Here is a 24,479-nt window from a genome sequence, read left to right on the forward strand (position 1 = left end):
TTTATGTTATTCCAGCCTCATCCAAAGGAAAAATGTTGTTTTCTTAAGACTAGCGTTGTATAAAGTAATTGTAATTTTATTGATTACTCGTTGAAAAAGTCATTTTAATCGAGTAAAATATTTCTCAGGTAACTGTAATGGAGCCCATTTACCTTTTCCGTGTACTCTCTCTATCACTGCTTATGTATCAGACATAAAAAGGTAGGATACAGGCCTGTGAAATGAAGTTCTTTAATAGTAGGATAGGAAGGCCAGGAGACAGGTGGCTGCAGGCAGTTATGGAGTGCAGAAAGGTTGGAAGAGAGCAGAATGTGAGCAGATGGAAAACAGTGGAGAGGCTATGTTCCCACCGAGTGAGTTGGCCGTGCGGTTAGGGGTGCGCACCTATGAGCTTGCATTTGGGAGATAGTGAATTCAAACCCCACTGTTGGCAGCCCTGAAGATGGTTTTCTGTGGTTTCCCATTTTCACGCCAGGCAAATACTGGGACAGTATTTTAGTTAAGGCAAATTCCATTGTCGCCATAAGACCTATCTGTGTCGGTGCGATGTAAAGCAATTTGCTTATGTACCCAGCTGAAGGCTGGAAACTGTCCAAGATGATGATGATTTTCCTATCAACTCTGAATAGATAGGTTTTAAATCAAAACTTTGGTCATATATGTTCTGATTGATAGCCCTTAATAACAGTTATTAGTGTCATGGGCTGATACTGTGTGGTGTATAATACAGTCCCTGATGCTATATTGCACAAAACCGTTCATTTAATATTTCCTGCACCTCTTTTCATATTCTTATCAAGCTCTTCTTAATTCAGTGTCTGGTTCCTTGGCTGAATGGTCAGTGAGAGGGCATTCAGGTCAAAGGTCTCCGGGTTCGATTCCTGGCTGGATTTAAATCTTAAATGGTTCTACACCACACACATCTGATTCACATGTTTAATATACAGAGGTCTGTAAAGTAAGGGATCAATTGTTTTTACCTTTACAACTGACAGTAAGGTTTATAAAAACCTGTTCTTTTTTGTGTTATTAAACTTTAATATTAAGCACAATGTGCACATATGTTGTGTGAAATCTACACACGCATTACATACTTAATGTAATATCCATAGATATATATAGTAGATCATGTACATTATTCACAATTCTTTCACCAGTCCTGAGACCTTTAAACGAACCAACACTTTTCATCTCAAGAACAACAGAGGCATTCTGAGTCGTCTGCATCGTTAAGAATCCAGTGAAATGTCGGTAATGATGATGATATAAAAATTATTATAATTTTATATACACAAAATATCATCAAAGATAGAGTTACAAATTCAATTTAATCTTGTATATAGTTCCTCTTATACCCTTGTTGTTTCAAAAGAATTTTGTTGTTTTTGTACGTTTATTTTTGTGTCACAAACCCAAAGAAGAATAGTATAAATACAGTTTTTAATTCTGCAATATGGTATTAAAATTTATTGAAATTGTCTTCCAAAACAAAATTTATCTAGTTAGCTGTTCAGAAGCTTGAAGTTCTGTCAATCTTCCAGGCTCAGGAAACTAAAATGTCTTATATTGCAGGCACACTGTTCACTGGACTTAACCGTGGCCAAGATTAAACTTGGAAATTGGGAGGGACCCAGAGAACTAACCATAGGCTCTGCATATCTTCCATATGGCTCAACTAATCTTCCCCCATCAGAAGAAGTTGAGAACCTAATTTGCAATGCAAAGAGGAAAGGCAAACACCTAGTCCTTGGAGCAGATGCAAATTCACACCACACGGCATAGGGCAGCACAAATTGCAATGCAAGAGGCGAGTCTTTACTAGAGTTTATTATTGGAACTGAGTTGACGATATTAAACCTAGGAAACAAGCCTACATTATAAATAAAAATTGTAGGGAGGTAATAGACATTACACTAAGCACTTCGCATATTGCAAACTTTATTAAAGACTGGAGGGTGCTGGAGGAACCATCATTGGCAGACCACCAGTACATCCAATTTGCAATAGATGCGAGACTATGTGGGATTGAGATGTACAGAGACCCAAAAAGAACTAACTGGGATAGATACAGAGAAGTTGTAGGGAATGCTGTTTCAAAAAATTCCAACTAACGTGAGAGGACAGAAAGAATTGGATGAGGCAGTGGAACTATTAGAAGAGGCCATTATAGACTCATTCCATGACATCTGTCTTCTCAAAGAAAGAAGAACACTAAAAAAGTAAGGTCGTGGAACAACAAACTAGCCAAAATGAAAAAAGAGGTTAGGATGTTGTATAGAATATCATCTAGAAATGGTATATGGGACATATATCATAGGAAACTCACTGAGTATAACCTAAGAGATACGGAAAGCAAAAAGAAAATCTTGGAGACTGATCTGTGAGAAAGTGGAATCACACATTGAAACAGCAAGGCTACAGAAGGTTCTGAAAGCAACCCATATAAATCAAGTGGGGACACTGGAGAAACCAGATGGGTCATTTACTCAGGTGGGGAGGGACACGCTGGAGATACTAATGGTGGTCACTTTCCTGAGGCTGAGGAGATGACAGATGAAGAAATGGTTGGAACAGAGACCGGAGCTCGAAGAGCAGACTGGAACTGTGCTAACAGAATAATAAAACATAACCATGTAAAATGGGCAGTCGACATGTTTCATCCTATAAAGGCTCCAGGACCAGATGAGATACTTCCGATACTCCTACAGGAAGGACGGGAGATACTCATCAATGTCCTGACGGACCTTTTCAGAACTAGTCTAGCTTTAGGGTACGTGCCCAAATCATGGTCTGAAGCTAAAGCAGTATTCATACCTAAGCCTGGAAGGGCAAATTATGCCGAAGCCAAAGGATACAGACCATCATGTTTAACCTCCTTCATGCTGAAAGCAATGGAGAAAATTCTGGATAAATATATCAGAAGAACGGTGCAACTGAACTCAATGTTACATGAAAATCAGTTTGCATATAGACCTGGCAGATCCACTGAAGTAGCACTCCACTAGTTGGTTTGTAAACTAGAGGAAAGCCTAGAATATAAAGAAATTGCACTGGCAGTATTTCTAGATATAGAAGGAGCCTTCAGAAATACAACCTATGACTATGATCAAAGCATTGGAAAAGAGCAAGGTGAGTAAAACAGTCGTCAAATGGATTAAATCCATGTTAGACGGAAGGGAGATAAAAGCAACCCTGTTTGAAGAAACGCTGATGGTTAGGGCCAACTGAGGCTGTGCTCAGGGAGGAGTTCTTTCGCACTTGCTATGGAACCTCGTGGTGAACAAAATCATAGCTATGCTCAACAAACAGGGTTTTCATACACAAGGATACGCAGTTGATCTAGTGATTGTGGTACGAGGTAAGGTGATGAGTGTTATCCTGGACCTCTTGCAAAGATCACTTAACCTTGTGGAGAACTGGTGTTGGGAAGAACAACTATCAGTCAACCCGAACAAGATAACTCTGGTTCCTTTTGCAAGAAGGAGAAAATTAGATGGAAAGAGATCACTGAAGCTATTTGGACAAGATATATATATATATATATATATATGGAAGAAGTGGCACTGCACCTAGATGCAGTGTTAGACAAAAATCTAACCTGGAATCCACATATAGAAAGGAACATAACCTGGACCAAGAACTTGCTGTATGCATGTAAAAGAGCCGTCGGGAAGACATGGGGTCTCAGACCATCAGTGGTAATGTGGATATATGCAATGATCATTAGACCATTGATGGCCTATGCTGCAATCATCTGGTGACAGAAAGTAAGTCACGGAATAGTCAACAGTAGATTGGATAGCCTAAAGAGAACGGCATGCATAGCCATAACTGGGGCTATGAGAACTACACTGACAGAAGCCTTGAATACTTTACTAGACCTCCTATTACTATGCGATTTAATAAAATGACAGGCTAGAATGAGTTCATATAGATTGGCACAATCAGTGTGCTGGAATGCACGAAGACCCAATCTAGGACACTGTAAAATTAACAGAGTAATAACAGAGGAAGTTCTACACATGCCTTCTGATCATATGATACCAAAGTACAACTTTGAAAAACCGTTTGAGACACAGATAATAAAGAAAGAAGACTGGGATATTAACCATTAGAATACTGAAAAAAGAAGATATAGTGTGGTGGACTGATGGTTCCAAGACTGTGGATGGCACAGGAGGAGGGATCAACTGGGGAAGACCTGAGAGATCAATCCTGATGAGCCTGGGCAAACACACTACAGTCCTTCAAGCTGAAGTGATAGCTATCACAACATGTCTTTAAGAAAATCTGAAAATGAACTATAGGAATAAGAACATTTTCATTTTTACGGACAGCCAAGCTGCCATTAAGGCACTAGAGGCAGTCCGGATAATATCCAGAATTGTCTGGTATTGCCATTCACTTCTCCTGAAGCTCTCAAAGTACAACATTGTAAAATAATATGGGTACCAGGGCATGCAGGTATAGAAGGAAATGAAAAGGCAGATAAACTGGCCAGGAAAGGGGCAGAAACATATTTTGTAGGCCCAGAACCTGTATGTGGGATTTCCTAAGGACAAGCCCGACACTACATGGGAAGATGAGTACAAAAGAAACAAATGGGGAACTGGAAAAATGCTCCTGGATGCAGGCTTGCAAAGGAACTTATGAAAGGACCAAACAAGAAGCTGACTAAAGAACTGTTGAAACTCAGCAGAGAAAATATAAGATGGGTATTAGGGCTATTGACAGGATACTGCCATCTGAAAAAACACCTACATAGAATTGGAGTAATAAGAGACAATATATGTAGGAAATGCAATGAAGCAGAGGAATCAGCTGAACACACACTTTTCGAATGTGAGGTGCTGGGTAGAATCAGACTCTCCACTCTAGGACTACCAGGTGAAGAGAGAGAAAAAATCCAAGAAGACCCAATAAAAACAACCAGCAGCTTTGTGAAGTGAGCAGGTATATCTAGGTGAGAATGAAGGAAAAACATGGAAGCGAAAGCTTTTAGAGTTTGACGCTAATTGGGAATTAATATTTAGAAGCCCCATAAAGAAAAGAAGAAGAAGAAAAGATCTTCCAGGCCTCACTGTGAGACTTTTAGACAACTCTGTTTACGTTTGCAGGGAATGCAATAACCAGGTAGATGAAAGTTTCATCAATATCCTGTACACGATCTTCATGCATTTTCCTTGTTAGAAAGTCTATTTCCTTTTTTGAGTAACCTTATGTTATTCACAGAATGTAATAAAAAATAGTTTGCTTGGAATGCTACCATTGACTCAAATTTTAATGAAACATACGAATCTATAATATATAATAAAAAAGTGGACAGGGAGATTGACAAAGGGGTTTATTTATAAAGTTGAATGACTAACGGCACTCATATTTACAAATTATATTGTACCAGATAGTTTTCCTGCTGTGCAATCAGAGAGCCCGCTGTACTGATAATGTACGTTTTAAGTCTTAGATATCAAAAAATGATTGAAAACCATCACAGATTAGGGAAGTCTGAACTGAACACCATGCTGGATCAATGTATAATATTGTGCTGCCTCGAGGGGTTAACTGTGCTGACTAATGGAAAACTCAAACTAATCTAACATTTTCTGTTAACTTGTGTCAGAAATATGAACAAATCAAAGTATAGGGACTGTTTTATATGAAACCCAACTTCCTTGTTATATCATGTGGTATCTTCTTCTTCTTCTTCTTTTATGACCACATAGGATCACTTTAGTCAGTCCGTCATTCAGGTCTCTTTGAAGGGATTGTTCGGGCTTTGCGGTCTTCCCAGTACTTCTTCAGATGCTCCGATCTTCGTGCCCTTTCCTCAGTTGGAAATATGCGTGTTGTTGGTTTGTTTTGTGTAAGGGTAAAGCGGAGGTTTGTATTCTTGAGTTTTGTATTCAATTTTATCTTATTTGTGGTGTCTTCTGTTGTAAGGCCTATTTCCTTCAGATCTTCTCTTACTTCTCTGATCCATTTACATCCTGTTGTGGTATTTTTTGAGACGAGATTGTGTTGTATTAGTTGTTTCAGAAGTCTTGAATCCTGCATCCTCATGATATGTCCAAAGAATCCCAGTCTCCTCTTAACCATAAGACGTTATAAGACCATTCCCTTGCGATCTGTTAAAGGTCATTGACTATATTATTAAAACATGGTCACTGCTAAAAAGCAACAGAGGGTAGTTTATTATTAATAAAACCTCACTGCAACAGATTCCCTAATTATCCCCTCTATTTTTTTTCACTGTAGTGTCATCTTGAAAGTCTTTGAATGGGTATTGAAAAGTGTTTATAACTTTAAAAAAATTATGTTGTTCTATGTACATTTTCCATCATTTCTCCTAGCTAATATTCATATTCCTTTATTTCCATCACGTTTATTTAAAAAGAACAACATTAAATTTCAGGTTCCAAGTACCCCCTGGAACCTGCCTGTGTGTACCTGAGCACGTCGGCTCCCCGCGTGCCGGCTAGTGCCTGCCTGAGTCTGTCCCAGAGATTATTGGAGGAAGCTAAACTATGTGCCCAAGATGAACAGCCGTGTGTCTACATGGTGACCCAACTTCTTATCGACCAAACTCAGGAGATGTTGAGGATTATTAAAGGTAATAATTTGTACACTTACTCTCATCATATTCACTCATTTTAATCATGGTAATTTTGTGGGTTTATGCCAGTAGAGTCTAGAGTGCTTCACACCATGCAAATTAGCACAGCTGTACACCTGTGAATGCACAGTGCAGAGTCGGAGTAGGAGTGGTGCCCGTTCGGTCACAATAGACAACGGTGTGCGCGCTTTATGGGAGGAAGTATCCTGCAGTGCTCCTTGTGTGTTTCATTATCAGTCCGTTATAAGACCATTCCCTTGTGATCTGTTAAAGGTCATTGACTATATTATTAAAACATGGTCACTGCTAAAAAGCAACAGAGTGTCGATTTGCCTCAACAATTTAAGAAAGAATGGGAGTTACAGTATCTTTTTACTTCTGACGAAGAGAACTCAAAAGATTAACTCACAAAACCATGAATTATTGTAAATGAGAACAGCAATTAACATCATGTGTATCAGCAAACGTGTGGTACTAGTTTGTTTTTTTTTTGCTAGGGGCTTTACGTCGCTCAGACACAGATAGGTCTTATGGCGACGATGGGATGGGAAAGGCCTAGGAGTTGGAAGGAAGCGGCCGTGGCCTTCATTAAGGTACAGCCCCAGCATTTGCCTGGTGTGAAAGTGGGAAACCACGGAAAACCATCTTCAGGGCTGCTGATAGTGGGATTCGAACCTACTATCTCCCGGATGCAAGCTCACAGCCGCGCGCCTCTACGCGCACGGCCAACTCGCCCCTTTGTACTAGTTTTTAACCCATTCAACTGCTAAACCCGTATATATATGTTTTGGTGCAGTGTGTATTTCACCATTTGCACAAATGAATGGGATATAGTCTCATGCTTTGAGATTCCATGGAAATGCTCAAGGAAGTTGTGTACGGTACATTTACCACTCCATTTCACGTGTTTTGAAAGCGATCTGGTGTTATTTTAGCTTAGTTGGAGTGGAACATCTTTCCAGCTAACGTGTAGCCATTATGGCATCTTGAAGTATACATTCATCTCTTGTTGACGAAGAAATGTAATGTTTCCTCATAAATAGTGATTCTGGAGAGCTACATTTGGATAATGAAGATTGAGAATATATAGGGGGCAATATTGAACTACGGGAAGTGCGAGACAAAGTAGTAATGATGAATCTCGTGCAGAATTGTCACGCCCTCCTCAGATAAATTCTTTTTTTCCCCAAATGGTAATGATTTTTATAATACCAGTGCTTGGATCAACAATTTTATGTTATATTTCAGTAATAGTATCACAGAGCAGAGTAGCCGTGCGTGTTAACGTTCTACCGCTTTGGAGCCAAGCTCTGTATTTGGCAGGCGAGTGGGTTCGAACCACACCGTCAGTTGTCCTGAGAATGTTTGTTTCCCTCTTCACTCCCAAGCAAATGCTGGGACAGTTCCTATTCATAAGCCACAGCCGATTCCTTCCACTTCCTTACCCAGTTTCATTCACCATCATTTAATTCATATTCATTATCTTCTCAACTGAGGTTTGCATCAGGAAGGGCATCCGGCCATAAAAATATGCTGTAAAATATAATCTCACTTCATCCCCAACCCTGTATTGGGCTGCAGTGCTAAGAGGACGATATGCATTCCATTAACAGTATCAGTAAAAATTTATCTGCAAAAGTGCTTCTTCCTTAAAAACCATGAACCTACTACGCTGGTGTAGCAGGGGGAGAGATGATACTTCCACGTGGCACGTCCCAGGTGGCGGATAGGGGAGTCCTAACCGGCTTGCTGACGGACTTGAGGGAAATAAAATACCTCTCGCGGATCAAACACACAACTCCCTGTGGGTGGGGGACGCAGACGAAGAATACAGCCCCGGTATCCCCTGCCTGTCGTAAGAGGCGACTAAAATGGGCCCGGGGGCTCTCAACTTGGGAGTGTGGATTGGCGACCACAGGTCCCTTGGCTGAGTCTTGGCATTGCTTCCACTTACTTGTACCAGGCTTCTCACTTTCGTCTATCCTGTCCGACCTCCTATGGTCAGCTCTTGTTCTTTTCTGATCCTGACGGTATTAGAGCATTCGAGGCCTAGGGAGTCTCATTTTCATGCCCTTCGTGGCCCTTGCCTTTCTTTATCTGTTACTTCATTTTTCAAAGTGACAGATCCCTTCTTTCTTCTTCTTTTCTCTCTCTCTCTACCCCCTGTGGGTGGGGGACGCAGACGAAAAATACACCCACGGTATCCCCTGCCTGTCGTGAGAGGCGACTGAAAGGGGCGACCAAGGGATGATTGTCTTAGAACCATGAAACTACTTTTGATTAGTACCATCACGCGGAGAACACCATGGGTCGCCTTTACGCCTTTAGGTATGAAATAGGTTTGTGATGAGTAGCAGCAGAGAGTGGTTCCCCTGTGGGTTTCCAGTACCCGTGTGTCGTACTCATGTGAGCAGCACCGTGGGTCTGGGCGTTGCTTGTGAGTTGTACCACTATATGAGCGACACCGTGGGTCTGCGTTGCCTGTGATTAGTACCCACTATGTGAGGAACACTACGGGAATACCGGCGCCTGTGACTAGTACACCTAGGTGAGGAACCTCATCGGTTTACGTTGGCTATGAGTGCGCCATTGGGTGAGTAACACTATAGGTCTGCGTTACCTGTACTACGTACAATACTTGTGAGTAGTACCATAATGTTTGGAACACCGTGAGTTTACGCTACCTTTGATTAGTACCGCAACTTGAGAAATACCGTGGTTCTCCTTTACTAGTGATAAGTGCCATTATGTGGGATCGTTGACATAGATATTGACCCATTTAGACAAGCATCATCGATGCAGGATTGGGCTTTGGAAGCAGTCCCTTGGTCAGTAATATTGTTTCTGGGAATGTGAGGCATTGCGCATCTTTTCCACTGATTGTTTTAAATTCATATTCATCAGTTCATTCCTCATAATCACGTTTTGATTTCTGGTCAGTGGATGAATTTTGTACTTTTAAATTGTAATTGCATTTCATCTCATTTTGTACCATAGGGGCCGATGACCTAGATGTTAGGCCCCTCTAAACAACAAGCATCATTATCATCTTCCTTAAAAAAATCCTGGCCCAGAGGGTTTGTCTGGTCATCAAAACTCGGCAGTGAAAAGCTTAATTGGTGTGTAAAATTAGTTGAACGTTTGCCATTGTAGAAACATTAAGTATTTTGTTCTTTTGTAAAGCTGTTATTGTGTTATATATGTTTTCTTGTTCCCTTTTGCATAAGAAGGGAGAAATTTAAATGAATAAATATAAATTTTATGCGTGAAACAGTCCAGAGTTAACGTGAGCATAATTTTGAAAGGAAAATTTTTGCCATTCTTTCCTAGCCCCTCCCTTCATATAACAAGCATTTTGATTAATTGTAATATTTCATGAACAATAAGTTTGGTGTTCTCGCAACGTTTACTGCAAAATACATTCATCACCTAACACTTGACCTATAAATGTTTCTTGAACGAGGACACTCCCCCACCACAAGGAGTGGAGGGAAGGAAGGATGTACGGTGAGGGAGGGGATGCACAGCTGTTATTCTGAGACATACACTGTCTGCACAGTGCGGACTGACGTTGGACGCTGCTAGCTTATGCTATGTGGAACAAGAAAAACTGAGATATTCTTTGCATTTTTTAAAGATCTTGCTTTGCTTCCTTAGGAGTAAACTAGGACCAATGATGGCTGTTCCGATGGCACGGGATGAGACATCAGGGTTTGTATGAATGTGGTAATGTGAACTACTTTTCCATAAATACACTGTCATGCCAAAAGTCATAAGATACCAGTATGTAAAGGTAGTAATCGGTGGCGGCACAATACCATGACGTGCCCAGATCTGTATCAGTTGTGATCTGACGTCTCAAGAGTGAGTCTAAATACCATCTCTGCTGGTCGTGGCAATGCGACATGAAGAATTGACTTTTGAGCAGGACATGATAATGGGGGCCAAACAGATTGCCGAAGTTGTGCAGACATGTAACATTTCTCGATCACTTTTTTTGTGCAGTTGGCTTTACGTCACACAGACACAGATAGGTTTTATGGCAACAATAGGATAGGATAAGAAAGTTCACGGCTGCATGTCCCTAACTGCATGGCCAACTCTTTTAGTCATTTCTCGATCAATAGTGTCACATTTGGAATACTACATGGAAGGCATTGCAACCCATAGAGTACATCTCAGTGGCCATCTACAGATGGGTCATGATTGTGATCGGCAGCATTTGGCTAGAAATGTCTGTGGTGATAGACAAGCCACACCAGCTCAGATCACATCAGCATTCAATGCTGGAGGTACCAGATGCATGTCCAGCAAGTCAGTGCAGCGTTCCTAGGTGTTTATTGAACATGTGAACAGAAGACCTACCAGAGTGCCCTTGTCCCAACTGGGCATGTGACGTTGCTAATTTGAACCTGCTGAACTGGTGACGTGTTGCGTAGTCAGATGAGTTATGGTTCCATTCGTTTCAAGCTGATGGCAGGGTTCTCTGGCTTATCATCTAGGTGACAGCAGTTCAAACCCCAACCAGTCGCATGGGATTTTTGAAATGAAAAGTCGCTTCCTCTGTTTCGGATTCCACGAACCTACTGCGCTGGCGTAGCAGGGGGAGAGGTGATACTCCCACGTGGTGCGTCCCAGGTGGTGGATAGGGGGGTCCTAACCAGCTTGCCGGCGGACTTGAGGGAAATAAAATACCTCTCGCGGACCAAACACACTACCACCTGCGGGTGGGGGACGCACATGTAGAATATACCCGCGGTATCCCCTGCCCGTCGTGAGAGGCGACTAAAAGGGGCAACCAAGGGATGATTGAATTAGAACCATGAAACTACTTTTGATTCATACCATTACGTGGGGAACACCATGGCTTGCCTGTACTTGCGAGTAGTACCACTATATTAGGTACGAAATAGGTTTGTGATTAGTAGCAGAAGAGGGGGTTCTCCTGTGGGTTTCCAGTACCCGTGCGTCATACCCATGTGAGCAACACCGCGGGTCTGGGCGTTGTCTGTGAGTTGCACCACTATATGAGCGACACCGTGGGTCTGTGTTGCCTGTGATTAGTACCCACTATGTGAGAAACACCACGGGAATACCGGCACCCGTGACTAGTACACCTAGGTGAGGAACCTCATCGGTTTACGTGGGCTATGAGTGGCGCCATTGTGTGAGAAGCACCATAGGTCTGCGTTACCTGTACTATGTACAATACTTGTGAGTAGTACCATCTTGTGTGGAACACCGTGAGTCTTCGCTACTTTTGATTAGTACCCCAACATGACAAATACCATGGTTCTACTTTACTCGCGTGTGCCATTCTGAGGGTCCTTAGACCTGGATTTTGGACCCCTTTAGACATCAACTATCCTCAGTTCAGGATTGTGCTTTATAAGTGGTCCCTTGGTCATAATACTATTATTTTTGATTTTTTTTTGAGTCGGATCCACTGGTTTTTTTCATGTCCATCCATTTGTTCTTCATGACATTTTTTTATTTTGGTCAGTGGATTTTTTGAACTTTTTGTTGTCATTTCATTTCGTACCATTAGGGGCCGATGACCTCGATGTTAGGCACCTTTAAACAAGCATCATCATCATCATCATCCTGTTTCGGTTTCTGTATAAAACGTGACATCCTTTGACTGTAATTGCAATATCAACAGTCATGTGTAAAACTGCTGTACAAACTTGTGTGAAATATTTTTAAAATCCCAGTTTTTTAATTTATTTTCTCATGGCATAGACCTTAAAAACTATCCTGCTGAGAATTTTTGTTGAGGATGTTTTATTTTCTTTATTTAACAAATAATGAAGACTGTGTATGGTTCTCTGTTTCAGATCTTTGTGGCGCTATTTGATTTCTGGAAATGTATCTTGCTCACATGATTTGATGTATTTTTTCTTTTCTTGTTTATAAAAGGTGTATGATGATACTTTCTGTTTCAGGATATCATGAGGACTTCTTGGATCCCAATCAACCCCTCTTCCCCATTGAAGAGTCAGAGGAGAAACTGGATGAAGATACTAAACAGAATCTGTTAGGAAACCAAAGAATAAGCCTTGGAAACAAAAGAGAGGCCCGAGTTCCGCTGAGCGACTCAGAAATATCACGGTGAGTGCACGAAAATTTGTGGTAGGAGTGGATCTGTTTATATTTTGGCAATCTGAATTTATATGAATGTAGAACATGAACAGTTAGTCTGGGAGAGATTGTTTCCCTTATTGGTTGCTCAAGGAAAGAAATCACAGTGGTGGCATTTTTATACAAGAGGCAAAAACTGGTGGTCAGAATTGGTGATAGCTTCTCAGACCCAGCAAAAGTCTGCTAGGGCATTCACCAAGGTTGCTTACTGTCATCGAGATTCTTCAGTGCTTTGCTGATGCAATCGTAAATGATGTCTTGGGAGAAACAAGTACGGGTCTGAATGTAGCAGGTCGATTTGCAGGGACTCTGAAATTTGCTGACGATCGCGGTATTCTAGCTGGTAGCCGTGGTAATCTCAACAAAATTATGCTCTGGATATGCAAAGTAGGGGATGTGGTAGCCGAATGGCAAAGTTACCGGCTTCTCACCAAGGTGGCCACGGTTCGATTCCCGTTCAATGCACGTGCGATTTTTAAAATGAAAATTCACATTTTTGTGTGGTTTGGATTCCACGTAAAACTAGAGGACCTGTGGCTTTGCATGATATTGCATGTGTCATAAAACTACAAGCTTGATTGATATGCAAAGTGTCTGAAAAATATGGAATGAAAATCATTGTTGACTTTTGTAACAGAATCTATTAAAGAAACTATTTAAAATATTTTATGTTGGGTCCACCTTGCATATTGTTCCTGAAACCCGTATGAATGAATAAATAAATAATTTTCAATCATTAAAAGTGTATTGACAAGGTGGTTCCAACATAAACTATTTTAAATAGTTTCTGTAATAGATTTAGACAAGTCAACACAGGATCAAATCAAATACCTATTATGGTTAAGTTTATCAACAGTTTTCCAACAGAATCAAAGATGTCATCCTTGCCATTGCCTTTAGGGCATTGAAGAGATCCATCAGGATATTGAGAAATATATATTGATCCTCATGTTAATAAATTCAATGTGGTGTTATTCACAATTATTTTTTTGTAATTTTATTTCATTTCCTTAGTTGTTATACTCTGGATCCTTGTGATCACCTGTAATTTCAGGCAGATTAATACATTTAAAAAACGTTATGTTTATTGTTATCTATTTAGTGTATGGTATAAAATCTACAAATATACATTTGAATGTATTACACTAACAAGAAAACAATTTCATATCAGGATGTCCAGCCCTTCCATCCACTAATGCTGCAATACCCGAGTAAGCATGTACCTTGCAGCTGCCAATGATGTGAGCAATGGTTTGCTGTGGGTATCACAGTCGCATTTCGGTGATATTATGCAGTTTCACTTGTAGAGTGAGTCCCTGCATCTTCCATGGCCTGTCTGAAGCCTGTTTAGAGCGACTCGCTGTCAGCACGGTAGATGAAATCCACTAATAATTTGCTCACCAGAAAACATGTTGTGAAGGGAAAAGTCTGTTAAAGATTCCCAGCAGTCTTTCCAAACTTTCACAGCGTTAAACGTTGTTGCGGGTCATGTCAGCAGCATCACAAAAAGGTAGATAGCGTGACTTCAACCTACCTGAAAAAAATCTCCTGGCTATCATATGATGTCGAGAAAAGTTCTGTAGTATGTCTTTATCCCTTTCAGACCATGTACGCACAATTGCGCGGGTTCGTGTTTTATTTATGTCTGATTTTATTTGAAGTTTTCTTGGTGCTAGACCGGACTGCAGTGCTTGTGCGGGACACGTAGCTTGTACTTTAGCTGTTTTTATTTAGTACTTGACCACCAGGGGCAGGAAGAAGAGTTTAAAATTACAGTTCATTAGCAAGATGGCGGGAAGCAGTAATGCCTAAAGTAAGTATTTATTTATTTATTGCATTCATATTAATCTAGAAGCTTTACTAAATATCAGAATAATCAATGAAGTGTGTAAATTGTGTAGCAAACGTAAATTGTGAACTTACCACATCGTACGTAATACCGTGAGGTTTTGAATGTTGATACGCACATATGTGCAGGCTAGGTTTCCTTACAGGCAATGCATGCAGGAGTGCTGGGTGCTGTCACAAAAAGGACTTTGAAAGCAAAACTCGTACTCTACATGAGAAATGTAATGTATAAGATTTTAATTGTTTAAAATTGTTCCACACTGTAAAATAGAACATTTGATCATGTATATGTGCATATTCACATTTACCGAGTTGAATTTTTTAAATTTTTTATTTTTTACAAGTAGTGAATGAAGTCCTGACACGCACAATTGTGTGGGGTCTGTTTTTCAGCTGATAGTTCTTATTTTGTAAAATAAACTGTAAAAACATGTATTTGAGAGCATTTTAGTAAGTTTTTGGCATTTTGACACCTCGAGATTTCTTTCAGGTCTGACGACAGGTTGCTGCTGCCAAAAGGGCAGTAAAAGCAAAACTCTTCCTCAATGTAGAAAATGTAACGTTTACTTGTGTTTGAACGAAGATTTAATTGTTTTAAATTATTCCCCTCTGTAAAATAGAACATTTGATCATGTACATATGTATATTCACATGTTTTGAGGTAATTTTTTTTTTTTTTTTTTTTTGTAAGTAGTGAATTAAGTCCTGACACGCACAATTGTGCGGGTGCTTTTTATTTTTCAGATGTTAATTTTTATTTTGTAGAACAAAATAAAAATTTATGTATTTAAGAGCATTTTAGTAAGTTTAAGACATACAAACAAAAATTCACACCGCCAGTTTTCTTTCAGGTCTGAAAGGGTTATAGATACCATTTTACCATCCAGGATATTTTTGGACATTTAATCCTTTCCATCGAAATGATGCTATATGAAATCATAGTTTTCCTTCATCTCTTTAATTGCATTGGAAATTCTGTATAGTTTGTTAGGGATGTGTTGATGACCGGCTATTAAGTTAATATTTAAGATCCTTCAATTTGGTCTGGTTTTCGCCAATTTTGTGCTTACTAATTGAGGCTGAGTAAAGGTCTGGCAACACAGAGAGCTACCGGGTGAGTTGGTCATGTGGTTAGGAGCGCGCAGCTGTGAGCTTGCATCCGGGAGTAAATGAGTTCAAACCCTACTGTCGGCAGCCCTGAAGATGGTTTTCCGTGGTTTCCCATTTTCACACCAGGCAAATGCTGGGGCTATTCCTTAATTAAGGCCACGGCCACTTCCTTCCCACTCCTAGGCCTTTCCTATCCCATCGTTGCCATAAGACCGATCTGTGTCAGTGTGACGTAAAGCCAATTGTAAAAAAAAAAAAACACAGAGAGCTGTCTCTGCTACAGGGAGGGATTCAAACTATATTTCATAAGATTGCATCGTCCCAACCAGACAGATGTGGCTACAAGCTATACTCCGCACGGCTCTACTTCTAAATTGACGTTTTGGCAGATTTTGGCTCTGTCTGGTGATTATGCGCTGAAGCATAAGCATCCAACCAATCCCAATCTGCCATTCATATCGATTTATATCGGCAGAGCACGATCTCGAAACCCATTTGCCAACTCTAATATTTACATTCGCCACGTGGTTAACCTATCTCACGCGAAGCCCATCAAATTATCAAGACAAGGCAACCTATCTCGCTCAGCGTGTATGGTATTTGGTATGCTTCGCGATCTTTTGCATTTTCCTTCAGTAATTAGTGTGTTTTTCATATTGTTGGAGGGTTCTAGTGACTGAGATCAGTGGAGTGTTCCCTTTGTAGGCCATAACCTCCTTTCTGTGCCAGCCATTAGCGGTGAGTGATGTTTTATTTCCTCATTCTCATTTATTCTTATTAATATATTCTCTTATTAGTGTCAGATGTTGTTAGTAAGTGTAGTTTTTGTGAATTTGTTTTCAATCCATATTCATTAGTTTTTCTGAGTACGGTATTACGTTTTACAAGGGCTGTTTACCGCGGTCATATTGCATCAGCTGTTCTCGCGGGCGTAGCGCGCTGGCAACAGAGGAAAGGCGATGCTCATTTGTTTTGCGAAACTTCAATTTAGAAGTAAGGCCGTGCGGAGTATAGTACTGTTTACTAATGAACAGGATTATTTCTAGAATTGAATTGTTACATGTTCTTCCCTCAACGCTGTTTTTGATTCCGATGATGTGGCTGTGTAACATTGTCATTCAACATTGAGCTCCGTAGCATGAATAGACGTGGTCAGCATGAAGCGCCGTAGAGATGAACGCTTGTGGGTTAACAAAATATTTCACGATCTGTTTCCCAACAGGTTATGTGATGTTCCGAGAAGAAGTACAACATCCAACTTAAAAATTGGTCAGTTACTTGGTAGCAGGGGTGGCACCGGTATTACAAAATACACCTCAAATATTTTGAAAGAATTAGGTATTATCTGAAATACTCAACAATATCTTAATAGGCATTATCAAAGACTTGTTAACCTTTTCCGGTCCAACGTCAAGATGACCTCGACATCATGGTTTATTGTAACTGGTCCACATCGAGGTCACCTTAACATTATGTTTCTTTCTACTTGAGAAATTATTTATTGAAGTTCTTTGACCTGATTGAGGTTGATCAATAACCATGGAGTTCGTAGAGCAAATTTTTATGCAGAAAAGAAGCCGTTATGTTATCTGGATGGATATAATACGAGATACATGTAGCCGTGTGTCATCATGGTTACCCGTGGCCTGTCAGCTGTGTTTACATTGAGTAGTGCTGCACACGTGTTGTACTAGGCATGTTTATCTGTGAATGCGAATTGTCTCAGTTGAATTTGCGATATAAAATCGGCAAATATGAATGAAGAAGAAATAAGATAGCAGTGACGATGATTATTTATTTGAATTAGACGAAGAGAGTAGGGAACTGTCGAGTGAAGATGAAAGTGTAGTGAACTCCAGCATTGCAAGTGAAATTTCAGCGACTGGACCTGTGCGTAAAAAAGCGCGGAATGATTCCAGGCCATCATATGCTGTTTCTGAAGATTCAGAAGAGGAAGTTCCAGTGACTGCTACAAAAGGAAAAAGACATGCGAAGGTAATGGGCCGGGGTGGATGAGGGGATACGGCACACGGCAATGATCACGCTTCTTAGGTCAGTGTTGATATTTTAAGTAACAGTGATGCTGAACATACTTCCGCACACAAATGGAAATGCAAACGAGAATAGTGTATACCAGAATGTAGCATTTCATGATACCGTAGTGAGGCTCTTCATCGTCATCATCATCTGCAGTTTCCAGCTGTTGGCCAGGTCTGCTTTGCCTCTTAGACTAAGTTATTCATTGGGTCAGAAAACTAGAGGACCACAGGTTCTGCCTAGCTGCATCAATCCGCTTCATTTTTTTAAATGTTATTTTTCACTCCTGCACTGATGACGGAAATTATTATGGAAATTAATTCCTATGCAATAGAATATATGGTAATAATCATAATCATAATATTAATAATATAATTATAATTACTAATAAAAGTTCTGAGTTTAATCTGGCTAGGTAAAAATGTGCAAGATTAATTTGGACCACACTTTTGGAACATGTGACAGAAAATTGGCCTGCAAAGGGTTAAATATTCTGCACCACCATCTCTGTTTTTCATGATTGTCAATCTAGTCCATTTTGTGCAATGATCACCTTTTGAAACTGTTGCACTTTCCTCCCATGAAGTCCAAGCAGGTGTGTGTACATATATTTTATCTTCCTTTTCAAATTGTAACATTATCTTTATGGGTGCTCCTGTAAAATTCAGGATCCTTGTAGTCATAGCAGGTTCGATCCTGGCTCAGTCCGGTGGTATTTGAAGGTGCTCAAATATGTCAGCCGCGTGTCGGTAGATTTAATAGCACATAAAAGGACTTCGGCGGGACTAAATTCCTGCACCTTGGCGTCTCCAAAAACCATAACAGTAGTTGGTGGGACGTAAGAACAATGAGATTATTATTATTATTATTATTATTATTATTATTATTATTATTATTATTATTATTATTGTCCGACTCGTTGGCTGAATGGTCAGCGTACTGGCCTTCGGTTCAGAGGGTCCCGGGTTCGATTCCCGGCCGGGTCGGGGATTTTAACCTTCATTCGTTAATTCCAATGGCCCGGGGGCTGGGTGTTTGTGCTGTCCCCAACATCCCTGCAACTCACATATCACACATAACACTATCATCCACCACAATAACACGCAGTTACCTACACATGGCAGATGCCGCCCACCCTCGTTGGAGGGTCTGCCCTACAAGGGCTGTACTCGGCTAAAAATAGCCACACGAAATTATTATTATTATTTTATATATTTATACAGAGTATATATATTTATGTGTTGCATTTTTAAAGCCATACACTAAATAAAAATAAACCATAGTCATACCCAATGCTGGAAGTGTTATCTTCGTTGTTGATGGCATTGTTCAGTGCGTTTAAACTCATATTGTCGAAGACTAAATCTGTAAAGAAAGTAACTTTCATTTTGCTACCTATGGTCCCTGTTGATTCACAGTACAGTGATCTCTTCATGTGATCCTGTTTGTTTTAATTCCTGAACCACAGTGATGTTATAGGGGTGCATTTGAAATGTTTTTTCTTATAGCTTTATTTGCTTTCTGATTAGACATTCTGGACTGTGCTGACTTGCACGTTGATTTTGTAGGACTCGGTAACATTATGTCTGAGATTTGATCAAGTTTCTTGTCTGTTGAAATCGTAGACCGGCCACTTTTTGGTACGTCATGATGAATTAGACACACAAAATTTCCATATCTAATCATGTACATCAGGATTTAGACTTCTGGAATTAGAAACTCGTATGAAATTGTAGTTTTCCCTCCAAAAACTGTAAAAGTAGATAGTGGGACTTGAAAAACAAATAACATTATTATTTTAGTTTCTCACTTTCTGGAAACTGAAGTCCTATCTTTCTATGCATTATGTGATTTGAGATTTCTTCTTTCCTTCCCAATATTTTCCGTAAACTGATAACCTCCACGAAAACGGGCGAGTTGGCCGTGCGGTTAGGGGGGCACAGCTGTGAGGTTGCATCCGGGAAATAGTGGGTTCGAATCCCACTGTCAGCAGCCTTGAAGATGGTTTTCCATGGTTTCCCGTTTTCAGACCAGGCAAATACTGGGGGTGTACCTTAATTAAGGCCAGGGCCACTTCCTTCCCACTCCTAGGCATTTCCTATCCCCATCATCGCCATAAGACCTACCTGTGTCGGTGCGACGTAAAACAAATTGTCGCAACCTCCACAAAAAAAGTGCTTACCCAAAAGTATGCTCTCTTCAGCAGTGAATGTTATCACCAGTATTTTGTTTAAACACATGTGCACTACTCTGTTCACTGATCACTAACTAACTTCCCTTCACATTCAAGGCTGTCCTACCAATGACCCAGCCTGAAGACTTTACATAAAGTGTATTGACTACTGGACTTCCCCAAACCTCCAAACCTCCATTAGGTCTAACATTACTGACATAGCTGTGGAAAATTATTTATGATATTTTTTACTCCGTAAAATGCAAATAATAATAATAATAATAATAATAATAATAATAATAATAATAATAATAATAATAATAATAATAATAATGGTTACAGTGTTCTGTCCAAGGCAGAACATGCCAACTCCCCTGATTTAAGTGGGAGACTCCCTTTTTTTGGTCCTTCCTCCCTCTCTTCTGATCACACAGACATATCTCCCGATTTTGAGAGCAGATTTAGTATTCCTGTATTTTTTGAAAATCTCAGATATTTCCTTGTTTAAGTAGCTGGAGTGAATTAATGTTCAGTGGGCAGTGGCAAGACTGATGCAGATAGCTGGTGGCGTTCTTAAATATGACAGAATCTCTATCGTAATGCTTTGCCACATAGCAATGCCGACTATGAGACTATTTTTTAGCATATTTACAAGGACAGAAACTCAATTCAGATCAAAGCTTCCCGAAAAAGAATTCTGGAAAAAATTCAACCTTAAAACCTGTTCAACAAGGCCAGTGCTTTGAGCATAAATCTAGGTAGTTCAGAAATGCATGAAGAAGCCTAAGGCAGTAACAATGACGAGTCATGTGTTCTAAAGCTCAAATACATGCAGTATTTCAGTGTTTATAAAATACAAGCAATATTTCTGTATTTATAAACTAATTAATTATTAGGAGAAATTACATAGTTCAGTAGTACAATGTGTTAAATATTTTTCAACGTTACATCATCAGTAATGTGTTGTAACATGTCAGGATATGCCCCCCAAACAAATCTCCTGATTTTTGACTTCTGAAAGTCTGCCAAGGTTACTGAATTTTGTGCTCTAACTGGATTTATATCTTGCTGTGGTATGGAAGTAACTAATGGAGGATGATTATGATGTTACTGATCTATTTTCAGAGAAGACAACATCATAGCTCAGAAGTTTGTTGAAAAGCAAACCAGCCAACGGTACCGTAAATTTTTACAAGGACGCAAATTACTACCAGCATGGAGTAAATCGGGAACAGTGCTGAAGACCATCTCTGACCACCAGGTGGTTGTTATAAGTGGTGAGACTGGTTGTGGTAAGAGTACACAGGTGAGTTTAATTACAATACTGGCCAAAAATGTGTATCACTTAGCTGTTTTAGAAGAATTTGGGCATAACAAACACAAAATTAAGTTATGATTTAAAATAACTCATCATCTTCCACTGCTTTTCGCATACCCTGGGGTTCGTGGGAGCGAACTGTAATGTACAACTGGCTGTGGCTCTGTTCTATGGCCAGATGCCCTTCCTGGTGCCAACCCTATGTAGAGGAATGCATTCAGTATTGCATGTTTCTGTGGTGTTTTGTAGTGTGATGTATTGTGTATATATGATGGGGAGCAGGTGGCAGATAGTGGGGTCCTAATCGGCTTGCCGGCGGACTTGAGCGCAAAAAATAGCTCTCGCGGACCAAACACTCAATCCCCGGTGGGTGGTGGACATAGACGAAGAACACTCCCACGGTATCCCCTGCCTGTTGTAAGATGCGACTAACCAAGGGATGCTGAATTTTGAACCATGAGATTATCTGTGATTAGTACCATCACGTGAGGAACACCATGAGTTGACTTTTCTTACAGGTAGTACCACTGTGTGAGGAATACCATGGGTCAGTGGGTGCATCACTGTGGGTTCACAGTACCAGTGTATAATATCTGCCACTATGATGGAGGCTCACCCTCTGTCCAGATTCGGTGGAACGTCCCAAGGAGAAAAAGAGTCTATCCTCGCTGGGGTGTTTCAGCATCTGGTTATGGACATCGTGGGTCTGCGTTCCGAGGTACCACCCCACGGGTCTTGTGATTAGTACCCACTCTATGAGCGACACCATGGGTCTGTGTTGCCTGTGATTAGTACCCACTATATAAGGAACACCACGGGATTGTACAGGTTCCCGTGATTAGTACCACTGTGTGAGGGACACCATGGGCCTGTGTTGCCTATGAGTAGAGGCATGATTTTTTCGCATTAATATTTGAACGATTTCGGGAGAAGAATACTAATTTTCGCGTTATTTCGCAAAATAGATATTGCCGTATCGCTTTAATTTCGGTTTAATGAAATTCTAAAATTAATCATTAAAGGTTTAATTACTCTCACTGATCGTTGATTGTAGAGGTTTAATTGATAGACTCTACATCCATGGTACATTCTTTTGAAGCCATTTCCGGACTGCAGGGTCGTCTACCTTCTCCAGCGGGATGTTGGCTTTGAGTAGCATCGCTGTTGTTTCGTGAATAAATTCTATTTTTTTACTCTTAGCTTTCTTTTTCATATCTAATGAGAGTTCTATTGTTGCCTGCCGTTTCACTGTTGGAGTGCTAAATTTACATTCTGAATGTTCCTTATTTTTAAAACAATGTTTTGAGACAGTATCTTCTTTCTCCCACTCGATACGAACATTACAAAATTTACACATGAAAATATTGCTTTCCGAAACGTATAAACCTTCACTCGCAAACTGTTTAGCTCTGTTGTGCACCGTAACACTTGTCAAGCGACCCATCTTCACTACTGTCTGTGATCACTTTCTTAATTTTACCTGACCACGAAGGCAAAATACACCAGTCAATTGTGCTGCTTGTAGACGTCATTAGGGATTCCAGGATTGCACAATGCCGTGAGGAGACAAGTTGGAGTGGGATTACCAGCCACCACAAGAACAACATTCCAAACATTTTGTTTGGCAAGAAACCTGGAGCCAACCCCTTTTCTTTGATGCCATGTCTTAAAGAGATTTTCCAGAACGTTAATGATATCATATTTCTTTCCTGTTGATGAATCTTTCTTCGCTCTTCCTTTTCTTTCCATACATAATCTTGGAACAAAATGTCAAGTTCGTTATTCACTACAGATTTCGCTATAATATTATGCTTATTGCGAAATAAATGAATTTCGCTTTAAAATGGCCTTATCGCTTTAATTCGTGAACATAATATCCATATTTTCTTAACCAGAAATATAAGATTCGTAAAGATATAGCAAAATCGCTTCAAAATATTTTTTGTCGCGTTTATCGTTAATGCGAAAAAATCATGCCTCTACCTATGAGTTTTGCCATTACGTGAGAAACACCATACGTCTCTGTTGCCTTTGCAGAGTACATTACCTGTGAGTAGTACCGCAGTGTGAGGAACACCGTAAGTCTACATTACTTGTGATTAGTACTGCTACATGAGAAATACCATAGTTCTACTTTACTAGCGATAGGTACCATTATGAGGAGCCGTTGACCTGGATTTTGGTCCCCTTTAGACAACAAGTATCATCGATTCAGTATTGTGTTATGGAAGCAGCCCCTTGGTTAGTATATACCATTGATTTAAGTTAGTTTTTGGGAAGGTGGGGCATTGCAGTTCAGATCCACTGATTGTTGTAAGTTCATTGTAATTGCTCATTGTCGTCATGTTGAATTCTAGTCAGTGGATTGACTTTGGAATTATTTTAAACTTTCAGTATTGTGAATTGGATCTGCTGATTATTTAAAATTCATATTCATCCTATCATTCTTCATCATCAGCTTTTGAATTCTGGTCAGTGGATGAATTTTGGAATTTTAAATTTTCGTTACATTTTGTACCATTAGGGGCCGATGACCTAGATGTTAGGCTCCTTTAAACAACAAGCATCGTCATCATCATCATCATCATCATCATCATCATGATTTTGCCAATCTAATTCCAGTGTGTCTGTTTTGCCTGGACTTCATATAATTCGACTAGTTTTTTTGTAAGTCGTCTTTTAATACTTCCATAGAATCTTAACCTACGTTTCCTAATGTCACTGGGAATATTTGTGTATTGTTTGATTTCCTGTTTGCTTCCAAGTCAGTGTTGTCCATCTGCAAGTTTTGGGCCTAGAATTTTTCTTATAATTTTGTGCTCCTTTTTCCTAGTTTTTTTCAGAGTCTGCTTTCCTGTTCAAAATTAGCATTTCTGATCCTGAAGACATTCTGGTTTAATGACTGTATTGTTATTGTTGTTTCTTTATAGAGATGTTACATGTTGATGATCTTTGTTTCTCATTTGCTGGCTCGAAAGTTGTTAAAATTGAGTGGATGTTTATCGTTAAAATTGAGTGGATGTTTATCATGGTTTAACCAAGTATCTGTCTCATTGTTGATTAGGTTCCCCAGTTCTTACTTGATGAGTGGCTGTTACGCAGAGCTGATGGCAGCAACCAACATGTAGAAATCATTTGTACTCAACCGCGGCGCTTGTCAGCCATTGGCGTGGCCGAACGTGTGGCAGAGGAAAGAGCTGAGAAGATCGGCAATTCGATTGGATATCAGGTCTGATGCA

The 24,479-nt window shown here is 40.0% G+C and overlaps 1 protein-coding gene across 2 annotated transcripts in view; it reads left to right on the forward strand.

The window, feature by feature from the left end:
- Window positions 1–24,479, forward strand: part of LOC136883441 (putative ATP-dependent RNA helicase DHX57) — a 194,387-nt gene that overhangs the window by 68,776 nt on the left and 101,132 nt on the right. For both annotated transcript variants that reach the window (XM_067155731.2, XM_067155732.2), the window contains 4 exons: window positions 6,413–6,610; window positions 12,559–12,724; window positions 21,048–21,228; window positions 24,305–24,469. In XM_067155731.2, coding sequence (XP_067011832.2) covers window positions 6,413–6,610; window positions 12,559–12,724; window positions 21,048–21,228; window positions 24,305–24,469 — 710 coding nt within the window. The remainder of the gene's footprint in view (window positions 1–6,412; window positions 6,611–12,558; window positions 12,725–21,047; window positions 21,229–24,304; window positions 24,470–24,479) is intronic.

This window comes from Anabrus simplex, chromosome 11 (assembly GCF_040414725.1).
Source record: "Anabrus simplex isolate iqAnaSimp1 chromosome 11, ASM4041472v1, whole genome shotgun sequence".
In the NCBI taxonomy this organism is placed as follows: Eukaryota; Metazoa; Arthropoda; class Insecta; order Orthoptera; family Tettigoniidae; genus Anabrus; species Anabrus simplex.